This window comes from Thunnus maccoyii, chromosome 10 (assembly GCF_910596095.1).
Source record: "Thunnus maccoyii chromosome 10, fThuMac1.1, whole genome shotgun sequence".
In the NCBI taxonomy this organism is placed as follows: domain Eukaryota; kingdom Metazoa; phylum Chordata; class Actinopteri; order Scombriformes; family Scombridae; genus Thunnus; species Thunnus maccoyii.
In genome coordinates this window covers 30680388-30706553 of record NC_056542.1, presented here as the reverse complement: position 1 = coordinate 30706553, position 26166 = coordinate 30680388, and the positions used below count along the sequence as shown (strand labels likewise).

General features: G+C 38.8%; 1 protein-coding gene and 1 long non-coding RNA gene across 3 annotated transcripts in view; one reads left to right on the top strand and one right to left on the bottom strand.

Moving 5' to 3' along the window:
* Positions 1–19107, bottom strand: part of taf2 (TAF2 RNA polymerase II, TATA box binding protein (TBP)-associated factor) — a 27278-nt gene extending 8171 nt beyond the window's left edge. The window contains exons 1-23 of the mRNA XM_042423875.1: positions 18550–19107; positions 18240–18294; positions 17517–17677; positions 16630–16748; positions 15757–15898; positions 15262–15493; positions 13696–13880; positions 13396–13509; positions 10723–10822; positions 9608–9693; positions 9336–9471; positions 9060–9214; positions 8840–8954; positions 8533–8642; positions 7876–7941; positions 7443–7569; positions 7102–7227; positions 4483–4623; positions 3860–3970; positions 3378–3571; positions 2283–2422; positions 1781–1850; positions 1349–1458 (exon numbers count right to left, since the gene is read on the bottom strand). Of these exons, the coding sequence (XP_042279809.1) occupies positions 1349–1458; positions 1781–1850; positions 2283–2422; positions 3378–3571; positions 3860–3970; positions 4483–4623; positions 7102–7227; positions 7443–7569; positions 7876–7941; positions 8533–8642; positions 8840–8954; positions 9060–9214; positions 9336–9471; positions 9608–9693; positions 10723–10822; positions 13396–13509; positions 13696–13880; positions 15262–15493; positions 15757–15898; positions 16630–16748; positions 17517–17677; positions 18240–18294; positions 18550–18599 (2845 nt within the window). The 5' untranslated portion in view covers positions 18600–19107. The remainder of the gene's footprint in view (positions 1–1348; positions 1459–1780; positions 1851–2282; positions 2423–3377; positions 3572–3859; positions 3971–4482; positions 4624–7101; positions 7228–7442; positions 7570–7875; positions 7942–8532; positions 8643–8839; positions 8955–9059; positions 9215–9335; positions 9472–9607; positions 9694–10722; positions 10823–13395; positions 13510–13695; positions 13881–15261; positions 15494–15756; positions 15899–16629; positions 16749–17516; positions 17678–18239; positions 18295–18549) is intronic.
* LOC121905558 lies at positions 18611–26166 on the top strand. Of its 2 annotated transcripts, none has more exons than XR_006098438.1 (3): positions 18611–18697; positions 25631–25772; positions 25862–26166. It is a non-coding gene; the product is annotated as an uncharacterized LOC121905558 (long non-coding RNA). The 2 variants fall into 2 exon arrangements; XR_006098439.1 differs by lacking the exon at positions 18611–18697 and adding an exon at positions 22285–23367.

Below are 26166 nucleotides of genomic sequence, written 5' to 3'. Positions count from 1 at the left end.
AGTAAGATCGTGTCTAAGTTTCCTAACAAAGTAGCTGGAGGTTGCTAGCTTAGCTTTAGCACACTTCTAGTGTCCAGCTTTGCTCATCAACTGGCTGACATGCAAAGTCTGACAACAGAAGCTGGAATTTTCCATCTTTAAGGGCTAAGAACTGGGTCAAGCGTGGGCCTTGAGGTCACACTAAAATTCTTAAGCGGAAGGAGACATTCTCTCCTCTCCTTGACACTCAGAGTAACTGTCTGTGATGTTTGGGGAAGCAGAAGCCTCTCTGATGAAGGGTAAATCGGCGTTGCCATGGTTATCAAGGTCAGAGGGGCTTTTCTTAGACAACACAGATAGGGGGCTGCGTTAATCAGACATTCAAACCAGAATGTGCTGACGGTGACCTGAAGCTCCATGCAACGTGACCTGAACTAACACGGGTAAAGTGCAGTTCCTTGTTTAGAAACTACTGAACCAATAGACTAATTTTTCATATTGTGGGATGATCTGTTGGGGTTAAAGACCAAAAGTCAGATCTTCATTTTCAGAACAGCAAGAGTTGACATCTACGTGCAGACAACTTTGATGTTTACTGTTTCTATTCTCTGCTTGGCCAGGTGTTCAATAAATATTCTCAGCATAAGACATTGAAGGCTTCTGGACACTTTCTTCACTGATGAGTTGACCATTGACCAGTATTCCTCCATAACAAAAGCTACATATGCACTCAGCGTAGCGCTGGTCGGCGGTGGCCTTGTGATAAAGCTTCTTGCATATTTGATTTGACTGTCAGGGCTGACGTAATAACAAGTTCAGCCCCAAAACCAGTATCTCTTGAGCAGCAAATTTAAATAAAAAACTTAAAAAATATAATATAAATGAGTAATTTTACAGCACAGGAGGGCCCCCACCATCACTGTAATCCATCCCAAAGCTCATTCTTCATAATACCAGCCTTTTAATAAACTAACTGCTTTAGCACTGTTAGAGCAGTTCTTTAAAGAAAAACTCAAGATGCATGAATTGAACGCTCAGCTGGGTAATTTCCCCTACTTGTGGTCAGATCAGCCCATTTGTGGGCAGAGGGAAAAACTAAACTGTATTTTTTTCTTGAATGAAAAAGCCAAAGAGAAACTGGCCAAGACCTATTGATCATTTGATGCATTTTGAATCCAATATTCAGTTTTATAATATCCCCAGAGCTGATGAGACAGTCAAGCAACTCCTTCACATCATAAAAAGTGATTAATGACAGTAATGTGAGTATGCTACCATGGAGAGACTATTTCAGTGATGAAAGACACTTCAGCATGTGTGCATGTGTGTGTGTGTGTACGGTGTGTGCGTGCGTGCTTGCATGCATCACCTGAGTTCATAAGCTTCCAGAGCTGGTCGACCAGAGCTTCATTGCACAGAGGTGAATCTGTTGTCTTGGTGAAAGGTGGATTTTTACAGAGCATACCCAGGATCTTGTGCCTGATTGGAAAACAAACAAGTTCAACTAGTGTGCAGTTAGTCAGCATTGACAAAAGCCATCTTTGAACAGCAGGTGAGGCTGGTCAATTGAATTTCAGTTTCATAGGACTGATAAAAGAAAACATCTCCATGAAAACTACAATGTGGTTATCACACTGACGTACTCTTACTCATACGCTCAACCTTTAATATATTTAATATTGCAGAATGAATCAATGACAAGTTAGAGGGAAATATTCTGATAAACTTTGAGGCTTTTTGTGAGAGCCTAATGTATGAATAAATGTATGAATGTGTGTTGAGTGACTGGGTGCTAGCTGACCTGACATAATGAATTGGGTCATTGTGGACCATGTTGAGCAGCCACTGCAGCTCTGCTGAACTCCTTTCAACTAGAGGAAAAAGACATCATGAACACAAGAAAGGAAAAACAAACATCTCACTGTGTGAAACATCCTCATCTTAATTGTGGATATGGTGCTATGTCAGCAAGCAAAGATCACCTGGAACTACGATGTATTTCTGGGTTTCTTTGTACTTTTAGATGTGTGGGGATATAAAATCTGAGTTGAAATCTGTTTAAAGCGATGTTATTGTCTAAACAATTATAAAAAGAGCATTAGGCATATCATACACATACCATGAATGCACTTACAAATGGAGTCACCTTAACTGGCTTCCCCAACCTCTAACATAAACATTGACTGACTGAAATACAAACTATACTGAAACTGATCTCCAGGGACCTGTGAGCTGGATAACCTGTTTCATGATAATACTAAAAATACTAATAACAGCTAGCATATTTGTGTTTAAAGTCCTACCTCTAGTATAGTCCACCAGAGCCTCCAGAGCAGCGACACGAACATCAACAAAGTGTCCATACTCTGCGTAGGATTTGAAGAGTGATGGGTCGCTGGGAATATGACCGTTCTTCTGAAGCTGACGGATTGCTTTCAGACAGCTGGAGAGAGGGAGGAGGATGAAAAATGAGGGATATACCAGTTGTGTGTGTGAAACAAATACAAAAAGATGAATGGTAGATGCATTAAGCTTTTTCTATGTCAAAATAATAACACAGCGTTAATTAATACATTAATCAAATCTTGTGACTCCATGTTTCCTTCAAACAAACAAATGAACTGTTTTTTAATTTCATATACTACGCTGTCAGTGGTACATGAATACATTGTGCATAAACAACCCCAAAATTAGTGTTATGCTGCCAAATCCAAGCTGAGCTAACATGAATAATATACACAAGGGGATGAATATGCCACAGATTCAAAGTTTTGTTTTTTTTAATCCCCAAGAAAGAAAGAAAAAGAAAAAATGATCTATTGTGTTATATTTTCATTGAAATGTATCTTTCATGTTCTCTACATAAAGTAAAAAACAAGCATTTTCCCTCATTAACAAGTGTCAACACTCACATATTGTTGTCTTTCACATTCATTATGTTGGAATGTACTGTATACAGTATATGTTATATGGATTATTTTAGAACATTTTAAGCAGGGAGAAAATTTTAGAAGACTTTTTAGTATAATTATTACAACAGTGTCTTGCAAAACTTGTGTTGAGCCACACATTGTATCCTGTGAAATTCCATTGCAGTGTATTCTCATTTTATTGTTCAATTATTGTGGCAGCATCCATCACAAGGTTCAAGACTTAGTGGCTGCTTGTGGTTTTAGATAAGATCACAATGTGAACATGGACTGAGGAAGTGGAAAATAGACAGGGTTCTTAAACTGTAAAACAACTGAAAGTTGTTTCCCCATTTTACAGAAATATACCAAAAAGTTCATTATTATTTTGTGGGAATTACTTATTATTATGTGACAGGAAATACATGTTTTAGGAGAACACCAGTCAAGTCACCAGACATGTAGAAGCAAACACACTCTGCTCTCTACCTGACAGTGATGGTGTTTCTGAAGCTTGGCAGCAGTTTCTCCATGTTTAGGAATCGTGTGATCTCCTCCAAGATGAGTCGCACGTCAGCATTTAAGTTGTCAACCGTCCGCACTTCATTGTTGATGCTGATGGCCGGGGTCAGAGAGTTGGTCAGTGCTTCAATCAGATCTGCTCGGTAGTAGTTATCTGAAAACTGAAGACAGACAGGCGGGGAGGAAGAGAGAGGAAAGAGAAAAGGAAAAGGGGGAGATATTAATATCCAGATTTACTATTGGCATCTGTAAAATAGCAAAATTTAAGCAATCTGCTTTTTTTACATTTTAAAAATATAAAAGTTTTTTTTCAATCATTTATGTTCATGATGCCACTGAATGAAAATTAATTTTAAATATCATGAAAAATATTATGTGTATTTTTTGTGTTTTGTCCATAGTCATAATTCTTTAAGGGTAACTATGTTAAAGTGAAAGTGTGTCTTTACTTTGTTTTTTCTGTTGTCGTTGTACTTGATGAGGTCAAGGATGAAGTTGAGGACATCTTTGGGACAGAGGTTCTGGACGTCTCGGAGTAACGCCATGGCAACAGGCATTGTCTGACATGAAAAACAAAAGCATGATATGTAATTATCATAATGATATTGCTAAAAGAAAGAGGGAGAAACAATTTTACAGACTGATTTCATAATGTGCTTGAGTGTAGTAGATGACTGTCAATAAAGCACAACTGGTACTTGACTTTTGAGTCCAACATGGGTATTTGAGACTTCTAAAAAATGAAAACAATTTATTTGGCTGTAAATAGGCAACACAAATTTGATGAGGATCCTTTAAAATTGGTTATTAAAATTTGTGCTCATGATATGTACTAAGCAGGACATGTTAGTTGAAGAATAAACTGTGGTAGGCAAACTATGTAATATATACCAGTATATCTGTAATACGCTGAAGTCAGCTGATAATATTGACCATACCTATGAATCTATTGATCAGAGCAACAGTCTTGAAAGAGAGCTCAGGTTTGTCAAGAGCTACTGGGCACGTTTTGAAAAACTAGTGTATGTTGAACTATGTAAGCCTGTCAGTGCATTTTGTTTGTCTGATGTACCTTTTGCAGGAAGTAGCTCTGGAAGTTGATGAAGTTGTTGGTCTTGACGATGTTGGGGCAGCTCTTGCAGCAGAACATTCTTGTGAACAGGGACTTCATAGCCGGCGGGCCCTGCCACGTGCTTACCATGGAATTAGCTATCTGCGAGGTTAAAATTGCACACGAGAACAGAAGAACACAATTTTACATCAGTCAGTTGGTTTATTTCAGCTCTGTTTAAGTTTTCCACATGTGGAGGACAGCATCTGTCAGCTGTCATCGCAGTAAAATAACAAGTCTGGAAAAATGTAATATTCGAGATTTCTGCAAAGCACATGCGACGTAAAATGTACACAGAAGTTATGGTAGCTACATGAGAAGTACTGCATGGCACAAAAATGACAAGTCAGGAATGTTGTAGCTTGTATAACAATGTCCTTTCTGTCCGTTATAATTTTGCGGTGAGAACTGAACTACAAAGTAAAAGGCAAATGTACACATGAGCAGCACATGAGGTTTCCACAGGTATGAAGACCAGTGGCTCCAGTGGTCTTTGGGTTCCAACAGGATATTGGGGAGTATATGTTAATGTGGTAATGTAGGGCCAAGGGTCACTGACACAGGATGTTGTCATTTGGTAAGGTAAATAAAGGGGGGCATGCACGCCGGAATGTTTTTGTATGTGTGTATGCACTCATTCATGAACACATCTGTACTTTTTGTGCGTCAGTGTTTTTAAAATGTGCGTGTATTCGTCAGTTTTTATGCGTTCTCCCCTGATTTTCTGCCCTGCTGGCTGTTCCTTCTTCCTTTCCAAATTTTCTATCAATAACAAGCAAGTTAAATACAATCCAACCAATAATAATGAAGCCAAGTCCATCTTGATGGTTAAAGTCAGTCATATTTCATCCTGTGGTCAGTGTGGGTATGCAAGTCTGTGAGTGTATGTGTTTATGTGCGTGTCAGAGAGTGTGTCTTTGTGTATGAGCTTGTATGTCAATCTGTGTGTAAGGAGTATATACCAAAGGCCATTACGATGGAGTCTGTTGGGGGTTCTTTGGCCAAACACAGCAACTTAATGAAAGAGGTAAAGTGCTGCCATTTCAACCTCCACTCAGTTTATCATGTTGTGAAAATATTGGTTCAGGTGGGGCGCGAATGGTGGAAATCCAGTGGGGTTTAAGTTGGAATAGACCAAATCCAGAGAATAGAGAATTTCCTGTAACCACAGAATAGGATTATTCAGTCAACTGAGTTTAAGTGCAGCGAGGGTTAAACTGGTGGGTGGCCATGCTGGCTGGGACCTAATATGTTGTTCTCATACTGTAGCCTTTTCACAATATTGTTAATTGAATTTTTTCACAATAACTATAAAGAGAATAGAGATGAGGGAAGATGGGTGAGACAAAGAATTTGGAAAAAAGGGAACAGTGTCATATTACATTAGAAGTTTTGTGTCAAATTATTGTTAAATTCAAAATAACAGAGTTGAGTCAGTCTCAGTCCCTTACTGTGAAGCTATAAACTCCTCATCCCTCTATCCATATGCATCAGTCATCCAGACCTCCCAAATGTTCATTCATCCAACTACCCTAAAGCCTTCCTTTCTTTCCTCCCCCCATTTTCTTTCATCTACTAATCCATCCACATTACTCTCTATATCACTCCCTCCCCTCTCACTCCATCTTTGCTAAGCTAACTCTTCATCCCTTCTTATTTTTCCTCTGTGCTGTAACCTTCTATGTTAGACTTTTATTGCCATTCTGAAGTTAATTAGTTCCAAAGCAAATTAAAACAGTGAAGGCAATACCCAACTTCAGTATGGTCATTTTCCCACCAATGTTTACCACCTAAACCCAGTTTTCATGACCTCTGACACATTTGATGATTGGTGACAGAAGAATCAAAACATCACCGGGTCTTGGCCATCTGGACACACAGGCTTTGGGTACAACTTCAAGTTCAAGACCTTGCAGAGTTAATCCTTACAGTTGTTTGCTTTGGTGGACATTTGGCTAATTTATTCTTATGCCGAGAAATAGTGCCGAGTGATGTGTATCAACAACAAACCTGAAGTGTTTTATTTATCTGTCACTTTAATTATCATAGCAACCAGATGTCAAGAGGCGTGAGTGAAGTTTAAATTCAAAGACAGAAATAGCAGAACACAATGAAATGCTGGATGTTTATTTTGGAAGACTGGAGGAGGAGTTGGTTGGTATGTCGCCTTTAGAAAACAATGGGTCACATCCCTCCAGTGGGTGTTTTATAGTGAATTTACTCGCCATCAGCCTCTGTATTCTGTGCCAGGTATTTTGCTCAATAAAGAATTCCACATCCAATCACAGTTGTGAAATACATATAAGGGGAAAAGCGAGTGTGAGACACGTCCTTGACACTCAAAATGTGTCATCATGTGGAAGTTGCTTAAGTATTCATTAAATAAAGCTGTAGTGACACCTGTGGTGACTGATACCTAGATTAAGTGTGTATCCATATTACAGACTCCATCTCAAATGTTGTTTGGTGAATTAATTATGGGTCAGGAGTACAATCTGCAAGAATGTTCTGCATTAGCTAGGCCAAGCTGTTGCACAAATGCTGTGTTGCTGAAATACTAACACACACTCTGACACATACCTTGGCCAAACAGAAGCAGGCCTGCATTCGGACTCTGTAGAAACATTGTTCTTGCTCTAGGATGTCAGTCAGAGCCAGTCTGGAGGCAGGGGTTGGGAACTTTTCTAGTGCTGAGATGGCCTCCTCCTAGCAGAGAGATAAAGTACATGTTCATCTGCTGAACATCAAACAGGAAACACAAATTATGAGTGCAGTGATTGGCCTTAGCTATAGGTAAAAAAACTGAACAAAATGAAGTCCAAGTGGATGTATCAGAAAACAAGTTCATTTAACCATTTACAGATGTTCAAAAACAAAGGCCAGTGTGGAGAACTGCACTCTTGCCATTGTCATTATCCCACCTGTGCAACCACATCCCTCTCATAGCGCAGCTGATACTGCCACATGAAATCAGCCTGCTCAAACTCCACCTTCCTCAGAATGGACATGTCTGGGTCAATCCGGATCCAGAGGAGAGGAGAATCAGCACTGAAGAGGAGAGAAGAGACAGGGACACACTGAGGAAGAGAAACTCATTTCAATTTAAACAAGGTGTGAATGATATGTGGATGTAATGGCCCAGCAGGTAAAGGTGCTGTTCATTTCAACTAGGAATAGTCAAGTAAGTTTTGAAAACTATTAATTAAATGTAATCCTGCTTTAACACCAGAAAACAACAACTTTCATGCAATATATTATGTGTAATGATGGGAAAAAAAGTTAATTCCTAGATAATCTGTCATCTCATGGTCAAATAGCAGGTAACAGCACACAGTGACTGTAGTAATTACTTACTCCATGGCTGATAAATCCATGTCGACTTCCTCTCCATTCATCAGAGGGATCTTCTTTTTCTTGTTTCTGGGAAAATAAACCAACAGAACAATCAGTGATTAGTTAACCAAGGACTACAAGATGAACATGAGGTACATTCATTTTTAAAAAACACCGTGTTTCACCACTGCCTTGCTCAAGTTCAGTTGGGACGAAACTGCGTTTCTGGATGATTTTACAGCTAGTAAGCATGATGGCATCTATTATCGCAGTAGTGCCGCTTGGGCTGTTAAGGATGTGAGTATTTCAACGATGGACTTGAATTCATCAGCTGTGCGCACTGTGTCACCTCTAGAGGAGGCTGACGATAACCCCTTCTTGCATGTCTACTACATCAGGGCTCCCATGAAGGGAGGGTGTCTTTTTGCAAGGTGATGTCCACAGAGGCTATTGAACTGAAGGATGACTGTGGTGACAGCTGTATATATGTGCAGGCGGTACCTCACATCATCATCTGATCACCACAGATCATCTGCCTTAAAGGCGTGAACAGAGGTGTCTTCAGTCAGGTCACATGGAGGTGTGATATCCCATACTATGTGTTGTACCTTGTTCCTCTCCTTCAGGGAACAGAAGTTATAGTCATAAGATTTTGTTTTGCTGTCATACATAAAGTACCTTCTGCTCTTGGAGTGACAGGGGATGTCATGTTTGAGGCTGTTCTCCTCTATCTGCAGCGTATGGTTGAAGGACCCGTCCAGCTCCTGTACCGTCACCTTGATGGGACCCTGCAGAGAAATATACATGTGATTATTAAACAGCCAAAGTCCAAATCCTTGCATGGTGAGCCAATAAACTGGGTTTGAGTTTTGATTGTGCATGTAATGGTACCTCCAGTCCTTTTCAGACATGGGATTTACCACATTGCTGAGTTAATCAAAGACAGAGAAAAACCTGATTCCACATGCTGTATCTAAATGCTCACCACATATTTCTGAGTTCCAGATGATGTGTAGTCCTGACGGATCTCCAGCTCTAGCACATTCCTCTTCCTGTTGAAGGCAAAACTCCCAAAGAATTTCACCACAGAACTCTGGTCTCTGGATGCAAAAAATTAAGACTAAAAAACCTGCTTATGATCCAAGAACAGCTGCAAGGAGCATGTACCAAATGACAGAACTAGTAGGTGACACATAAAAGGATACACCCATTGTTTGATGAGAGGGCCAATGTCTTTGCCAGAGACGTTAGAGATGGATTTGAGGAAGGCGTGAGTAGACAGAAGCATCTGACTCCACATGTGACTCTGGTACTTCTGGGATGAGGCTGTGCTGGCCAGACTCAGGAGCTTGTTGAAAACCTGAAGGAAAGCATCACAACAAAGAATTAAAATGAAGACTACGTCAGTGTTTTGCTGTGAAGTTAATTCCAACTTATTTTGACTACCACAATAACAGAGAGGGAAGGCAAGAAATCCTCACCTGCAACATGAACTCCATGCTGATCCTGTTTTCTATCAGCCTCATCACCAGGTGGGCCTTACACTGGAACATCTTGTAGTATTCCCAGGACAATGTGTGGGGGTGCTTGATGGAAAAGTGAAGGTGGGGAGTTGGACTGAAGAAAAAAAAAAAAAGCTTGGTCAGTGTGTCACGCAATTATGATCCAGCAAATGACCCGCTAATTACACTTCAAACATTAAAACTGAATTGCTACGATGCACGAGGATTCAAATTGAAATGAAATCTATTACTTGTCCTTCTCTTTGCCTCCACTGAAGGTTGGGTGCAACAGAACCCCTCCCATCTTTAGTTCATAATCCACAATCTTGTCCAGCTCCTGGGAAACAACAGAATAAAATGTACCAACATTTATAAAAGCTCAGGAAAAATGAAATTATTTTAAATTCAGTTTTATATAAGTCATTTCTAAATTACATTTCTAAGTAATTTCTTTTTTGCATCTCATGCACATCATTTGTAGGGCTGCAACACACGATTATTTTTGTTATCAATTTATCTTCCAATGATTTTTTCAATTAACTGATTACTTGTTCAGTCTATGAAGTGCAAAAAAATCGTAAAAAAAAAAAAAAGTCTAAACTTCCTAGAGTTCAATGTGATGTCCCAAAATGTCCAAAACCACAAAAAATCCTCAAATCTGAGAAACTGGAACCGTAGCATGTTTTTTTTTGTTTACTATTTTGGCTTGGAAAATGACAGTAATTACTAATCGATTATCAAAATAGTTTCCAAATAGACTATTCATTCCTGCTTGAATCATTTGTAAGAAAAACATTTCTGAAATAACTCTAATCATTGTGAACTAGCTCAAAGTTTTCCCTTAGCATTCATTAAATGGAAAACTTTAGTGAATGCTAAGTTTCACTAAAGTTTATCTTTACTGAAACTTTCTTGCTGTGTTTTATAGTGGAGCCACCTTGTATGAAATAAAAAGCACCTCCTCTAAAATCAGAAGACATTATTACACTTTATGAAATAGTAGGCTTATTAAACTTCAGTGAAAACATCACACAGCAAAGGCCGTGTATTCAGTGAGTGACGTGGCTGTTTAAACCAACAACTAGTAACTACATAGATAACAAGATTCAGTCTGTTGGTTGACTGATCGATTAAATGATCTGTTCGCTTTGCAGAAACTAATCAGCGGCACATCACAATGTCGGCAGAAAAGAAAATCTGCTGAGTTTTTACAAGTTGGGAAAGTAGAGACATGGTGTGAAACTTAAGCCTCACTACTGCACTGCAGGAGTTGGGCAGCTATTACCACCTCTGCTAACCATTTTCCTTGGAGGAAACCCTGTAAGTGTCATGACAGGATAAAAAGAGTAGAAATTAAAACTGTTACCTCTTTGATCCAGTGCCGGTACTCATTGACTCCAAAGGTCTTCTTCAGGTAGAGGCCGTAGATGTAGCCTGAGATTCCCTTTAACACCCACTCATCAGCCCTGCAGGACAACATATCATCATGTCATATCGTGTCACTACAGTCTAAGCTTACAAATTACAAAATAATGAACAGTAGCAAATGAACTACAGTTTCACAGATTTTATGTGAATTAAATTCAGACCGGCAATCATTCAGACTTTCACAGAGCCTCTTTGTGATGTGATTTATGGCACTACTTATAATTAGGCTACAATAAACAACACTGCTGATTGTTCCTCCCATTTCTCCAGTAGTGTGCTGTGTAAAGTCATGTGCAGGTATATGGAGCTGAGAAACCTGACAGTCTGATGATGAAATCCCTTTTGGTTTGACCTTTTCAACCTTTTTTTTGTTGCTCACACTGTTTTGAGCACTTTCAATGGGGAAAACCTGTTCAAAGCACTTAAATGCTTGTGTTGCTTTATCACTGAGTTTTACCCTCGGGATGTTTCTTGGAAGAAACTTGGCAACGTAAACACACCTCATAACATAAATGTATCAGCCTGGATTTATTAGCTTGTAAAAAAGAGACACAATATCAACAATGGTGGTTTTACTGCTTGATGCTGAACTGAATCCAGTCTGGCTTTGAAGTAAAAATGATTTCATCTGTGTGTTTGCTATAATCAACATTGAGGAGAGAAAGAAGCACTTCCTTTAAAGATTTGATCCACTCTTTGCCCTAATACCTGTCTATGGATCAAAAGATTGATAATTGAGAATTGTGGTACTCTAAAGCTTTGAATTGAATTTCTTTAATGATCTCCCAGACAATAGAAACCTTGAAAAGTAGCCCCACATTCTGGCTTGGTAAATTGCAAAATGCCCTAAAACACAGCACAACAGAAAACAAAACCTAGAAAAGAAATGATGGGTCAAGTCTGTCTTCATATCAGCAGACATTCATGAGACAACTATTTCATAGATTTGGAAATGAGATGGTTTTTTTTCTTGTGCCTTTCCTTTTATATATGTCTGATGGGCTACTGAGCATGGCCTGTTTTCAATTACAGGCCCCAGTTAACCCCCAGTCTGATTAATTGCTAGCAGGCAGCGCCATGCTTTGCTAAAATCAAAGAGATCTGACTTTCTTGGGGTCTTTTCTTACACAACGCCAGCCAGCTCAACAACATAAGCAAACCATGGCCCCACATCTGATGTGTGTTTAGAGGTCAGAGAGGAGAAGAAGGAAGAAGAGAAAACAACAAAGGATGAGAGAAGGTAAAGAAAAGACACCCAAGCGTTTCTCTCCACAGACCTGGCAGCACTAATGTGTATTAAAGTCCTACTGATGGGCTTCTTAACACAAGCGAGCCCCCCTGAATCACTTCCTCGGTCTCTCACACGCACCGACCACACTGGCCAAGTTGCTACGCAGTAACGCAGTGATCCATCATGCTGGCAAATACAGTTGTTCAGGCCAGTGTTGGCCTGACTTCTGACTCCTAGTACTGACAAAATACCTTAGTCCTGTTGTAAATCTCTCAACACCGACCTTATATGAGAAGGTCTGAAGGCTAAATGTTACCACACTTCTCAAAAAGACCAGAATGCAGTGGAGGGAATTGCTGACAGCCTGGGCTCCATCGAAAGTGGTTTGTACATTATGTGAGTATGCTTCCAAACAATAATGACAGCGCTTTTCCATTACATAAACATCTGGACACTGGGGTACTGCAGTGTGATCCTGGCTGAACTCATAACACCTCTTTCCATGATTGTGTATTTAGCTCAGGGCTGGTTTCAGACATGCATGGTCAAGAAACTACTAAATATTTGAAGTCTTTGAAGTGACAGCTTCATTCACCCAGAAGAAGCAGCAGTGGTTACATATGCACTTCAATCAAAGTGATAGACATCATCTATCTAACACCCTTCACCTTCCTGCTGCCACCCTCCTGCCTGCACAAGCTGTAAGCACAAGGCCAGATGTCTTAACAATAGGAATGACGGTGTGCTTAAATGCAGATTCAGTTGTCCTCTCACAAGCTGCTTCCTCTGCTGTGTCAGGCATAACAATTAAACTACAAAAACAGACTAGATGTCATCACTGTTTGTCAGTGATCATTATAATCAGAAGCTGCTATGGCTTAAAAGAGTCTCAATCACATTACATGATTTCTAGGTTCAGTTTCAGTTTAAAACCTCTCTGTCTATATGCATGTGAGTGCTTTGTTTCTCTCTCTCTCTCTCCATTTTTGCTGATGCTGTCTGTGGTTTTAACACATTTATCCTGACAAATGTGTTGCCTCAAAAAAAACACTAAACCGAGCAGGAATGAGCTGACTTTTGACTATAGGCAAAAAACTGAAACTGAACCAGAAACTGAATTTGAATTATTTATATTTGAAATTGAATCACATTGTTTAACTTGAATAATTGCATTGAAAAACTGAATCTGAATAGCATAATTTGTGATTGAATTTATTAGTTTGGAATTGAATTCCAATAAACTTGAAAGTGAATGTAATATTATGAAAATTAATTCAGTTGCTCCGAAACCCTGACTGAAAATTCGACTCTCTCGCAATTTCGCAAGTTCTTGCAATTCAAAGGCTGGGCTTTGCAACGCCATAAAGTGTTGAGTCTCACCATGACATCCTGGAGATGAAACAACCAAAGAACTGCTGAGCCAAGGCCTGGGCCAGACAACTGCGTGTTAGTGGGGTCTGGTCTATGATCATAGCGCTGTGGAGCAGGTTGGTACTGAAAGACAGAAGCAACAACTGAAGTTTGAGACAGAATAGGATACACACAATAAAGTCACAGTGAAAATACATACAGGAAACCTTCTGTGGCTGTTTATTTATTTGTACATTTGGTATTTATGCATTCATACAGAAATGTATCAACCCTATCTTTACCTGAAAATACACACCATCTCATGCCTACCTGAAGATGCTCATGGAAGCGTAGGAGGACACTTGTACGTAGGCCTCATCCACAAACACAGTCTTGAAGCAAGAATAAGGGTAGCGGCATGTGAGGATCTCCTCATAGAACTCAAAAATCTCATGTAGGTAAGACATGGAGTGTTTGAGCAGCGGCAGCAGCTGCGGCAGGCAGAAATGAGTCACCTGGGAGGAGACAGAGCAAAAAACAATGTTATAGTTATTCATTAGGGCTGAGTTTATTTTAAAATATTTTGAAATTGGAACAAAACTGAAACTGGCAAGTTTAGAGCTACAAGTAATGAATACTTTTTATTAGTTCTTTTGATTAATTATTTAGTCTATAAAATGTCAGAAAAGTGTGAATGGATGTGGTGTTCACTTATATTTTGCATAATTCATACCATAAGATGGTTTGATAAAGCAAATCAAGTTATTTGCCTACTATGCATTAGTAAACCTAAACTGAACGCTGCCTCCTTGTGTTTAGGGACATCTAGTGGTCATTAGTAGAAAATACAAGGGTGGACAAAAAAACAGAGGCACAATATTGCAATTCACCTGCAGTAAAAAACAAATTTAAACTAACAATAAAAACTCAAACTCAAAAAGCAGATACCCTAATGATTATATACCAACAGTTCCTGGCCTCTTTGTAACTCTACAGGTTGTTGTACAAGACCTTGAAAAGTAACTCATACAAACTGTGCCCACTAAAGCTGTGGTACACTGCAACAGTACTTGGCGTTCAGATTAATATGACTCACATGTTTTACTGCCTGTGTAACTGTGATTTACAGTTATTACTGCCTGAACTGTTGAGTATCAGGCATTGTGTTTTTTGGCTTTTCTTACTTGTTGAGTATGTTACTGAAAACTATAGCCACAACCTTTGAATGGTGCTGTGCTTTTTGACTTTCTAAAAACAAAATCAGTAGTTTCTATGTAGAAATGCCAATTATGTCTATAAAAAAACAAACAATACCTTTACTTGCCTGAGTAAAACAACAACATGATCTTATTTTTAGCACAATATGGGTAATATTAGCCTCTCTCTATTATTACCCTCTCAGCTAACGTTAGCCCTGGCTCTCCATGCGGATCCAACTGGAGCACCGAACCCCGGATTGTTATTCAGTTTAAAGTGGGAAGACGGTTTATAACGGCAGTTGGCAACCAGCGTATTAGATGCATTACCGCCACCTTCTGCTCCGGAGTGTGGACCAGAGATTAAATGCTACACATTAATCCTGTCTGTCTAATGAACTCAAAGAAAACTCTACTGCTCCTCCTACTTGGCAGGTTCATTAAAGTTTTAACACTGAGCTCCTGAACTCCAGTCTTCCTAAATTCTTCCTTCATATATTGTCTTTCTTGATCATACTTAGTGCAATCTATGCTTGCATGCATAATAGCCTCCTCAGCCATCTGGAAAAAAATATCTGCATATATCGACATCGGCAATCGGCCACAGTGAGTTGGAAATATCGGCATAAAACCCAATATCGTGCATCCCTAAAATAAAATCTTACTTACTTAATCCCACCCCTAGACACAACGAACCCACCTCATGCATGTAGGGGTCTACAAGGATTTCAAAGGGCCCCACAGCCAGGGAGATGTTGGGGGCCGCGGTGGGGATGGGGAGGACATAGTGGAAAGTTTTCTTCCTCATGTCATGTGTGTAGACGGTCTCGACCAGATCGCCACAAGACACCGCCACCATGGAAGCATCCACTGTGAACTCTAGCTTCCACGTGCACAGCTCTGAATAGGAGTCCACGCAGGGGAACCAGAATCTGAGGGAGAGGACAATTTGATGAGATTGAAGCACAGCCAAAAAACAGAAATGAATGTGATGACTAATGTTATAATGGGCGTTATTTGCAGACTACAAAAGTCAGTTGTAAGTGTGAGTCTGCACAAGAACAGAGGTAATGCCCAGAGAGGAAAGGAGTGACAATATTGAGTTTAGAGGAAGTGCAATTTTGATGGTCTGTCAGCAAATGGACAAATTGAACTCACAATAAATAAGGGTTACTATAAACACATTTTTTGATACCTGGTGGAGTTCTGGTATCCAAAGGAGAACACGTGAGCTCCTCTCTCTGCCATACTGCCCTCCACATCAGGTACAACAAAGTGGAGAGCCCCTTTTCGCTGGTCCAGGGAAAATTCTATGTACACCTTTAAAACTTTCAAATCTGGAGACAGAAAACACAGAAACATTAGTGTATCATTCACAATCTCACAGTTGAGTTTCTATAGATAATATGTAGATAGATAGATCCTCTGAGGTAGTCCAAAAAACCGTGGTGGTCAGCTCGTGTGACCATTACCATCTGAGCCATCAGGAAGTTATGCAATTCTGTATTTAACAGTAACACTTACTTTAACGCCAAGTATTTAAACAGTTAATATATTGTTAATGGTTTACACACTATAATGTTGAGCTAGAGGGACATTTTGAGTGTTTATTTATGTACAATATTTATAAGGAATTATAACTTCTCCTGTGTATATTATAGACATATTTTTATTTTATATTATTGCAATTGTGTTTTACAATATTGTCAATGATTATCTGTTTATACCCTTGTCTCCATTTATGGGTGCCCACAGAAGGCGCTATAGTAACTGGCAAATATATGAATAAACACATGTATACACATGTATAACTGCTTACAACAAAATAAACAATTTAGTGATGATGGAACTTTAAAAGGATAGTGGATGATGTGAGTTGTTGGTTGGCAAAATAACTGTTTTATATCCTGAATCTCTTCTACATTGACAAAATATATTTTTCACTGTATTTATGTAAAAACTTAATATTGGCAGATATACAGTAATGTGATTTTTTTTTAAACTTTATGATATTACTATCAGTTAACTGTCAGTTAATTGTCAGTGGCCTTCATGGTTTGCTTCTCACCATCTCCTTGTTTCCAGAGTTCAGAGGGAACTTTGATGACCAGTTCCCCGTGTCCTGCATCAGGGTCCACAGCACTCACTGCTGCTGTGTAGGCACTGGAGAAGTAGTTCAGGTTCCTCCTACATATCAACACATAAAACATTATGATGATATAATCAAAGGTCTACCATACGATTCCACTTAAAGTTGACAGACAATGATAGTGAATTATCATCCCCTCCTAGTGAAATTTAGAAAGTTACAGCAAGTATGTAAAAATATGGATGGCTTTCTCCAATTACTGAATAATAACAACAACAATAGCAAGTTTCTTAGCACACCTCTCTGCCACAACCAAACTTACTCTGAACTTAACTTAAACTTACTCCAACCTTATGATAGGAAATTAAACAGGGGTACATCTTTTGACACATCTGTATACTGGCTGTAAGTTGTGATATAGTACATTTTCTGTAAATTGAACTAAGGAGCATTTTAATAGATAAAATAGCCAGGTAGAAGTGTGCGTTTTTGGTTAGCCCAGTGAATCAAACCGCTGACAAATCAAACTGATGAAAAAAATCTCTTGGCTTATTCTATAATGTTTATGCAGAGTAAGTTCCTACGACTTACAAATTTAACTCAAAGTGTACGTCGTCATATCACATAAACAACAATGTTTGAAGATGTAATATTTAGACCACAAACCTGAATCACAAGAAGACTAGTAAATACATCTAGTTAAAGTAACTATTCAAGCATGAAAGCTATTATCTACCAAGACTTAGTTTGAAGTATATGGCATAAAATATGTGGAATGACTTTAACTCCAGTGCAACTGTTACACTAACATACTTTAAGTTCCACACAAATGTGCATCCCAGACCAAGACAGACTGATATACTCACTGCTTGGACTCATGGTGGCAAACCTCAAGTGTAGGGTCATTGTAAATGAATGGGGCTTCAAGTTCATTGACTCGAACCCTGTAGATGCGACACTGTTTACTGTTCAGCTTGATCCTGTTCAGGTTGACCACTGTCGGGAAAATGGTCAGCTCGACATAGCCCTGTGGGATGCAAATGACAGGGAGAAGTTAGCAAAAACTGACTAGATTTGTCATCAGTTGCTGAAATGATTTTTAATTGTCCGGATTCAAATCTCAAGGTGAGTTGCATAAAAAAAGGTTTGTTCACCCAAAATTGTTCCAAACAAAAGTGTCTGTGCTGTCTTTATCAAAGAGGAAAATTATTCCAAATTCCTTGATGCTTAAACTTCACATAATTCTGTATGCCTGTGACATAGTAGCAGTCTGACATATAAGCCTGCATTACGTCCAGAAAGTAAAAATTATCCAATACATGAGTTTGATAAGTTTTTGATGCAGTTAATAATTATCCCGTTAAACGCGTGTATTGTGTACATAGGTGGACAAAAACAGTGAACACTGCTGTTAAGCAGTTTTCTCTTGCTGTCAACTATAATACTACAAGGGGTGCACTGACTGGATAGGATAACTTGGTTTAATATTAGCCGCTCTTGTTGGTCGAACCACAGCAAAATGACTAAACAAAATAGACTAGACAGCTATTTTACGTATTTTCTTGTCATACTAATGTTGCAGTACTCACAATGACAGATTTCCTCTGGAAGTTGATGTTGTTGATGCACACCACCTGGTGGGTCGTAAAAGCAATGACAGAATACCAATGTCAGTATAATTCTTAAGTATGAACCTGTCTAACCGCTCCCATTCAATAAGCGGAGCTTTTTTTCAAAGTGTTCTTGTACTTGTAGTAATGCTAACATTATCGTCTGTAGGAAAGTTTTCGCTAACGTTACTAATTATTCACTAACTTCTACTAACGTTATCGAAGATTACGGCAAATTCTTTCCTTCGTTTCATGCTAACTAGGACACAATTATACAAAAAATACTTATAATTTAAAGGGGCGAGGGCTCTCAAATCCTTTATCCTTCTTCCTGTTCATCTTCGCTTCTTCTTGTTCTTGGCTGAAGTTTCAACATCCGTGACTCTGCTCCGTGATGCTCACTTCTCAGCAGTCGTGTTGTGCTAGCTTAACATTAGGTAAGCTACTACACCAAAGAGACCGCAAAATATTTTAAAAAGAGCCTGTAATATAAAGCAACACAATCATAAGACACGGTATAATGTTAGGACCAGCACTGTCCTCGCCTCTCTGCAAAAGTCAGTGCTCTATCTGCGGTGTGCACTGTTTTCATTGCAACCACAGTGGACTTATCCATGAATGTAAGTCAGCCATGCCTGACAGCCGGTGTATTGTAGAAGAGTATAGATCCATATGACAATTACTGTGGTCGTCATGCATCAAAACATCCAAATACACCCTCTCTCTCTCCATCGGACTGCTCAGACCATTGTGACTGCGGCTTGGTTGTGTTCAGCCATCTTGTTCGCAACCTTTGACCTCCCGCGCAAACGTGATAATAAATTCATTGATTATACATCAAAAATAAATCGATAAATTTTAAAACGCATGTGTTTTCAAGCACTGTATAAATGTTTCTAATACAAAAGAAATGTAAAATAATCAAAGTTACTATTTTCAAAAAAAATACACGCCGTTGCAAGGCGGATGGGCGGAGTCAAGAAGAGCTGGCTGCAGACAAGATGGCGGAGGTCAACAGGAAGTCCCATGACATCAACGGCCAGGAGGGAGTGCTCATGAGTGCTGCACCAACAGTTGGAGGGAGAGTATCATTTACACCAATAATAATAATAATAAAAAAGTTATTGGAGGCGAAGAACCGTTTAACGCACTACTCGTTGATTATCGCTTACTTAGTTGTGGCTCTGAGCCTGAGGTCAGGAACCTCCAAAGAGTCACAATATAAATCAATCACAAAGAAATGAAATATATGAAGAATAAACATGTGCATAAATAATTAAATTATCTAACAGTGGAGATTGAATGCAATGTACAATCTGAAGTCTAGTTTGATGAAATATATGAAAGTGACAAGTGCAGGGATTAAATGAGGGATGCGAAATGTAAAGTCTGTTTTGATAACCCCGTCTTCATCCTATTTATATGGCCATGGTACAAGATTTGATGCACGCGCGCACACACACACACACACACACACACACACACACACACAAATGTTTGAGTGCTTTATTGGATGACGTGACTCAATATTAATTGAGGAAGACTTGATGTTTTAAGGAAGATTTCATATTAAATGTCCTTAGCCACATATTCTTGGAAACATAAAATTAAATGAGCAACTTCACATTTTACAATCACAGGCCGTAAAATAAAAACACCATACATTGTATTTATTTGTTTATAGTGCAATACAAGTGATCAACATACAGACACACCTTTTCTTAAAGGACCAGTTTGCGAGAGTCAGGGGGATTTATAGGCAGAAATGAAGGAATATATGCAGAAAGGAATATAATATTCATAAGTATGTTTTAATTAGTGTATAATCACCTGAAAATAAGAATTGTTGTGTTTTCATTACCTTAGAATGAGCCCATTATATCTACATAGGCAGCAGGTCCTCTTCCATAGAGCCCGCCATGTTGCACCACCATGTTTCTACAGGAGCCCAGAATGGACAAACCAAACACTGGCTCTATAGAGGGTCTTTCATGTTTTTTGCAAGTTTCGTGGCCACCGTAGTTTCTCTTTCACGCTTGGAAGGAAAGGGTTGAGGGGAGGGTATTCAGTTGGTTGCAATATGCAACCTCATCGCTAGATGCCACTAAATCCTACACACTGCACCTTTAACAGAGGTAATGGCATTTGGATTCAGTTGTGGCGGACTGGCAGCAATTTGAAATGGAATGAATCCCACAGATGGCAGACAACCCAAAAGAGTAGTCGAATGGGCCAAGTTACCCACAACACAATACACTTCTGTAGCCTTCCGCAATTAAAAACTGACAAAAAAAACTTTATTTCCCAGAATTGAAAAAGAATTAAATAGAATTAATGGCCATAATATTAACGTATCATAGTGCTTAGTTATCAAGGACACTTTTGTGTTATTTTGTAGAGAAATGTTGGACATCATTAAAAGGAAACCTTAATATGGTGAGGACTTCTGGGCATTGACTGTACTGATAAAATTAAAATAAAGAAATGAAAAGAAGGATAAAATCTTGTGATTTAACATTGAGTAATGTAGTGGTTATAGTTATAATAAAAAAAGAATAACAAATGAGAAAAAACAATTCAGCTTCTGTGCTCCTGACTCCCAACTGACAAAAAAACGTGGTGTAGGCACAAAACATACATCTAATTAAAAAAACATTAGTTTGAAAGTCGTGCTCTCAGTGTCAGGAAAAAAATGGAAAATTCGTGTACATGTATGCGAGTCTATAGATTAAATTTTGTTGCTATTTCATGAAGTGCAGTGAGACTGGGTTGGACACGCACAAATTCCTTCTCTTTGATTCCAAATTTTTACAATACATCTTTCAAGGGAAAGCTGAAATAAAATATACAGTAGGTCCAAGATGAAAAACTATTTTAAAAAATCAAGTCAATCAAATCATCATTTTATATTTCATATTTATTATTTGTGTTTAATATTACCATGACTTGAGGCACTGCGTTAACCATGTTCTAATGGATCTTTAAATATCTACAACTCTGTGAGTAACAGACTATGATTATTAATCCAGTACAGTCCTGTGTAATATGAAATATAATAAGAGACAATGAATATATATTGACAATAATTATGCAAGTAAGAGTATTCATGGGGGAGGGTCTTTATGACACCTGGTGTCAAAAGAGGAGAACATAATGTTGGATTTTATGAGACTGGAGGATACTGCAGCTACCCCATAGGGGTGCAGCAACAAAAAAGGACACTTAAGTGCTATCACTGTACTTTATACTTGTACTCTACTACATTTTAGACGATTATATTATATGGTTTAGGTTAACATTTAATATGTTTTATCATAAAATATTTGATAAATTTATGAACCATAATGCATCGCTAATGGTTAAATCAGTGGCTCTGAAGCTTTGTGGTGTGACCTCTTGTAAAAATCAGAGATGTTTCCCCTCTGAGCTTCTCACATGATTTCATATAAATAATTGTTCAAATGTGGTAATATTTAACAAAAAAAGCTAACATTACGGAGAAGTTTAAAATATAGATAGAGGTTTGTGCAGCAGAAACTTGGTTTTGTCTTCTTTCCTGTTTTGTGATTGATTTATGTTGTGACTCTTTGCAGGGTTCTGACCTCAGGTTCAGAGCCACAACTAAACTATTATATAAAGTAGTTCAAACTAGCTCCACCTGGACCAGCCTCACATTGATGCATCAGAAACAATCTAATAATGTCAGATATAATCATTTATCGGTTACAAGGGACTTTTGTGGCCCTAATTCTTTTAGAGGCTCCCTGAACACCACAGGGCCCCAAGCAGCTACTTAGTTTGCGCTTAATGTGTAAGAGAGAAACAACACAGTTTAAAAATCTGAGAAATTAAAACACAGTCTGTCACAGTGAATTTTAATGAAAGTAAGGGTACAAGTAGGGTTAGGGGCTGGGGTAAGGGTAGAGGGTAGAGGAAGGGTTTAGGGTAAAGGTAGGGATAAGGATAGAAGTGGGGCTAGGGAGGGTAGAGGGGTGGGGAGGGTGAGGAGAGGGTTGAGGGAAAAGGGGGCTGTCGCTGCTGCTGTCATTTCTTGTAACTCCAGCTCCATCATGAGCTCCTGTAAAAGAGAAAGATAGCATATTTTGATTTCACTTCCAAAGCTCTCAAGTCATCTGAAAAAAGCTGTTTGAATGAAAAAGATGAACTGAGGCAGCGTACCTGAAGCTGGAGGTTTTCCTCTATCAGACGTCGGATCTCCTCTTCCCTCTCTGCCTCCTCATGGATCCACATTTTCTCTTTGGCCAGCAGCGTCTCCTCCAGCTCTCTCTTTTCCTTCTCCCACTGCTGTACCCTCCTCTCCCAACTCCCACTGCTTCTTTCTGGACCTTTCCACCGTCCCAGAGAACTCCTTCTTAAAGCTCTTTCTCTGCTTTCTTCATTTCTGTTCTCACTCTGAGAACTCTTTTTGGCAGCTCTCTTCTTTTTCAGAGAGTTTCTTCTGGTAGCTCTTGTCTCTCTCTGCCAGCTTCTTCCTGTAGGTGTCCTCTTTATCTGAGAGCTAATTCTAATTCTAATTGAAGCTCTCTTCCATCTCTGAGAGCTTCTAATTGAAGCTCTCTACCATAGCTCTCCTCTCTCTCAGACAGCTGCTTTCGCTTTGCCTCGAGCGCGTCACATGTAAGTTTGCTTTAATTCAGAGCTGACTGTGTCTCGTTCAGCAGGGCCAGGGTGTTAATGTGAGCGTTGGTACCGGCTTGTCTTTTTTCTGTGGCCCTGCTGATCTCTTTGTCCTTTTCAATGAGGAGCACCTCAAGCTTGCTGGCTGTTTACTGCCAGCTGGATTCATCTGCAGAGGCTCCCATCCTCCTTGTGTCCTCTTTCTGAGTGTGGAGGCTCTGTTGAAGAGAGATGATCAGCTCATCTCTCTTTTTTGTCCCCTCTTCTGCCTTCTGATGCTCTTTCTTGGGCTTCCTCCAAAAGATGATCCCGGAGGTGTCATTCTTCTCCTTCAGAGCAGAGAGTTGGTGGTTGAGAGAGCTGATCCCTTCTTCTAATTTTCCAATCATCTCCTTTGCCAACGTCCTGTTGGCTTTCTCAGTGATGGACAGCTTCCTCCGCAACATCCTCTTTTCATCCAGGAGCTGCTGTAGGTCACAACTGCTTCTTCTTCTTCTACCTCTTCTTCTTCTTCTTCTTCTTCTTCTATTTCTTCTTCTTCTTCACCTCCTCCTCCCCCTCTTCCTCTTCTTCTTCTACCTCCTCCTCTTCCCCCTCTTCCTCTTCTTCTTCTACCTCCTCCTCTTCCTCTTCTATTTCTTCTTCTTCTTCTATTTCTTCTTCTTCTGTTTCTTCCTCTGTTTCTTCTGTTTCTTCTTCTTCTTCTATTTCTTCTTCTTTTTCTATTTCTTCTTCTGTTTCTTCTTCTATTTCTTCTTCTTCTATTCCTTCTTCTGTTTCTTCTTCCGCTTCTGTTTCTTCTTCTATTTCTTCTTCTATTTCTTCTTCTGTTTCTTCTTCTGTTTCTTCTTCTATTTCTTCTTCTATTTCTTCTTCTTCTATTCCTTCAGTTTCTTCTTCTGCTTCTGTTTCTTCTTCTATTTCTTTTTCTTCTATTCCTTCTTCTGTTTCTTCTGCTTGTGTTTCTTCTTCTTCTTCTGTTTCTTCTTCTTCTCCTATTCCTTCTTCTGTTTCTTCTGCTTGTTTCTTCTTCTATTTCTTCTTCTTCTGTTTCTTCTTCTGTTTCTTCTTTTTCTGTCTTCTTCTGTTTCTTCTTCTATTTCTTCCTTTTCTTCCTCTATTTCTTCTTCTATTTCGTCTTCCATTTCTTCTTCATTTCTTCTTCTCCTTCTGTTTCTTCTGCTTCTGTTTCTTCTTCTATTTCTGTCTTCTTCTGTTTCTTCTTTTATTTCTTCTTCTTTTTCTTCTTCTATTTCTTCTCCTTCCTCTGTTTCCTCCTCTATTTTGTCTTCCATTTCTTCTTCTATTTCTTTTTCTTCTGCTTCTGTTTCTTCTTCTATTTCTTCTTCTATTTCTTCTTCTTCTGTTTCTTCTTCTTCGATGTCTTCTTCTGTTTCTTCTTCTATTTCTTCTATTTCTTCTTCTTCTATTTCTTCTTCTGTTTCTTCTTCTTCTATTTCTTCTTCTGTTTCTTCTTCTTCTATTTCTTCTTGTTTCTTCTTCTTCTATTTCTTCTTGTTTCTTCTTCTATTTCTTCTATTTCTTCTTCTTCTATTCCTTCTTCTGTTTCTTCTTCTGCTTCTGTTTCTTCTATTTCTTCTATTTCTTCATCTTCTATTCCTTCTTCTGTTTCTTCTGCTTCTGTTTCTTCTATTTCTTCTTCTTCTGTTTCTTCTTGTTCTATGTCTTCTTCTGTTTCTTCTTCTATTTCTTCTTTTCCTTCTTCTATTTCTTCTCCTTCTTCTGTTTCTTCTTCTATTTCATCTTTCATGTCTTCTATTTCTTCTTCTATTTCTTCTTCTTCTGTTTCTTCTTCTTCTATTCCTTCTTCTGTTTCTTCTGCTTCTGTTTCTTCTTCTATTTCTTCTCCTTCTTCTGTTTCTTCTTCTATTTCATCTTTCATGTCTTCTATTTCTTCTTCTATTTCTTCTTCTTCTGTTTCTTCTTCTTCTATTCCTTCTTCTGTTTCTTCTGCTTCTGTTTCTTCTTCTATTTCTTCTCCTTCTTCTGTTTCTTCTTCTATTTCGTCTTCCATTTCTTCTTCTATTTCTTCTTCTACTTCTATTTCTTCTTCTTCTCCTTCTGTTTCTTCTTCTTCTATTTCTATTTTTATTTCTTCTTGAAGAAGAAGAAACAAGAAGATACCTCCTCTTCTTCTACGTCATACTCTTCTTCTTCTACCTCCTCCTCTTTATCTTCTTCTTCTTCTTCTTTTTATTCTACCTATATGAATAAAAACTGAATTGCCATCTTAGCCTGTAGTTAAGTTTACAAGAATTTGGCAAATTTTAATATACGTGGCAAACTAAGTTAAACACCTACACTAAATGCAGACAGCTTTTGTTTTAGCTTATTCGCTATTAGCTGAGCTAGCATGCTGGTGGATGAGAGACTACGGTCTTTAATAATTTAGCCTCAGGGCCCTTTAATACTGGGCTTTGGTATCCATCCCTACAGAGAAATAAGTGCACATTAAATGATACTGCCATACCTTTGATTATTTTGGAGAAAATAGGCATATAAATCAATGCATATGTCATGCGGCAGAAGTTTTGGGGTTTTTTCCCCTTATATTAATATTTTTATGGTTTGCTGTGATTATATATTGCATGATTTTATTTGCTATGTTTTAAATGACTTTTATTGGTGTGCTTGGTCGTATTTCCATGCTTTTAGTTTGAAATCTGCTGTTGCTAATGTTTTAATGCATGTTTAACTTCCTGGGCATGCAGGGGATTAAGACGGAGAGGAGAAATGAGCAGAAATGACAGAAGACGACACAGGGACCGCAGGCTCGCCGGCACAACAGAGGAAACCACACAGAGTACTACGGCACAACAGATGATGGGCAGAGTGAGAGCTCTGCCATGTTGTGTGAGTAAAAAAGAAAAAGTACTCTTGGGCACAAGTGGGCAGGCTGGTTGTGTTGGGACTAGTTAATTCCAATTGTCTCTTGTCACCAGTGAGCAGCAGAGGTTGGCTGCCCACCAGAGAACAGCAGCCCTGGGGGGGATGAGCCAGCAGACTACTGACAACCGAGCCCCACTTACGGATCAGGCCAGCATTACCTGCATTCATTTTTAAGTAGTCCAACGGTCCAAATCTCCCCTCTGGTCTCTTGAAAGACGTGTAAAGACTCTTCCCCTATCTCTAAAAGAAAACAGACCTTTAAGCTGTTGATTTAAGGGTTATAGTTTAGTATTCTAAATTTCAATATTTTAAAGTTTTAGTGGTATATTTTTAGTTAACATTTTATAGTTCAACAGTT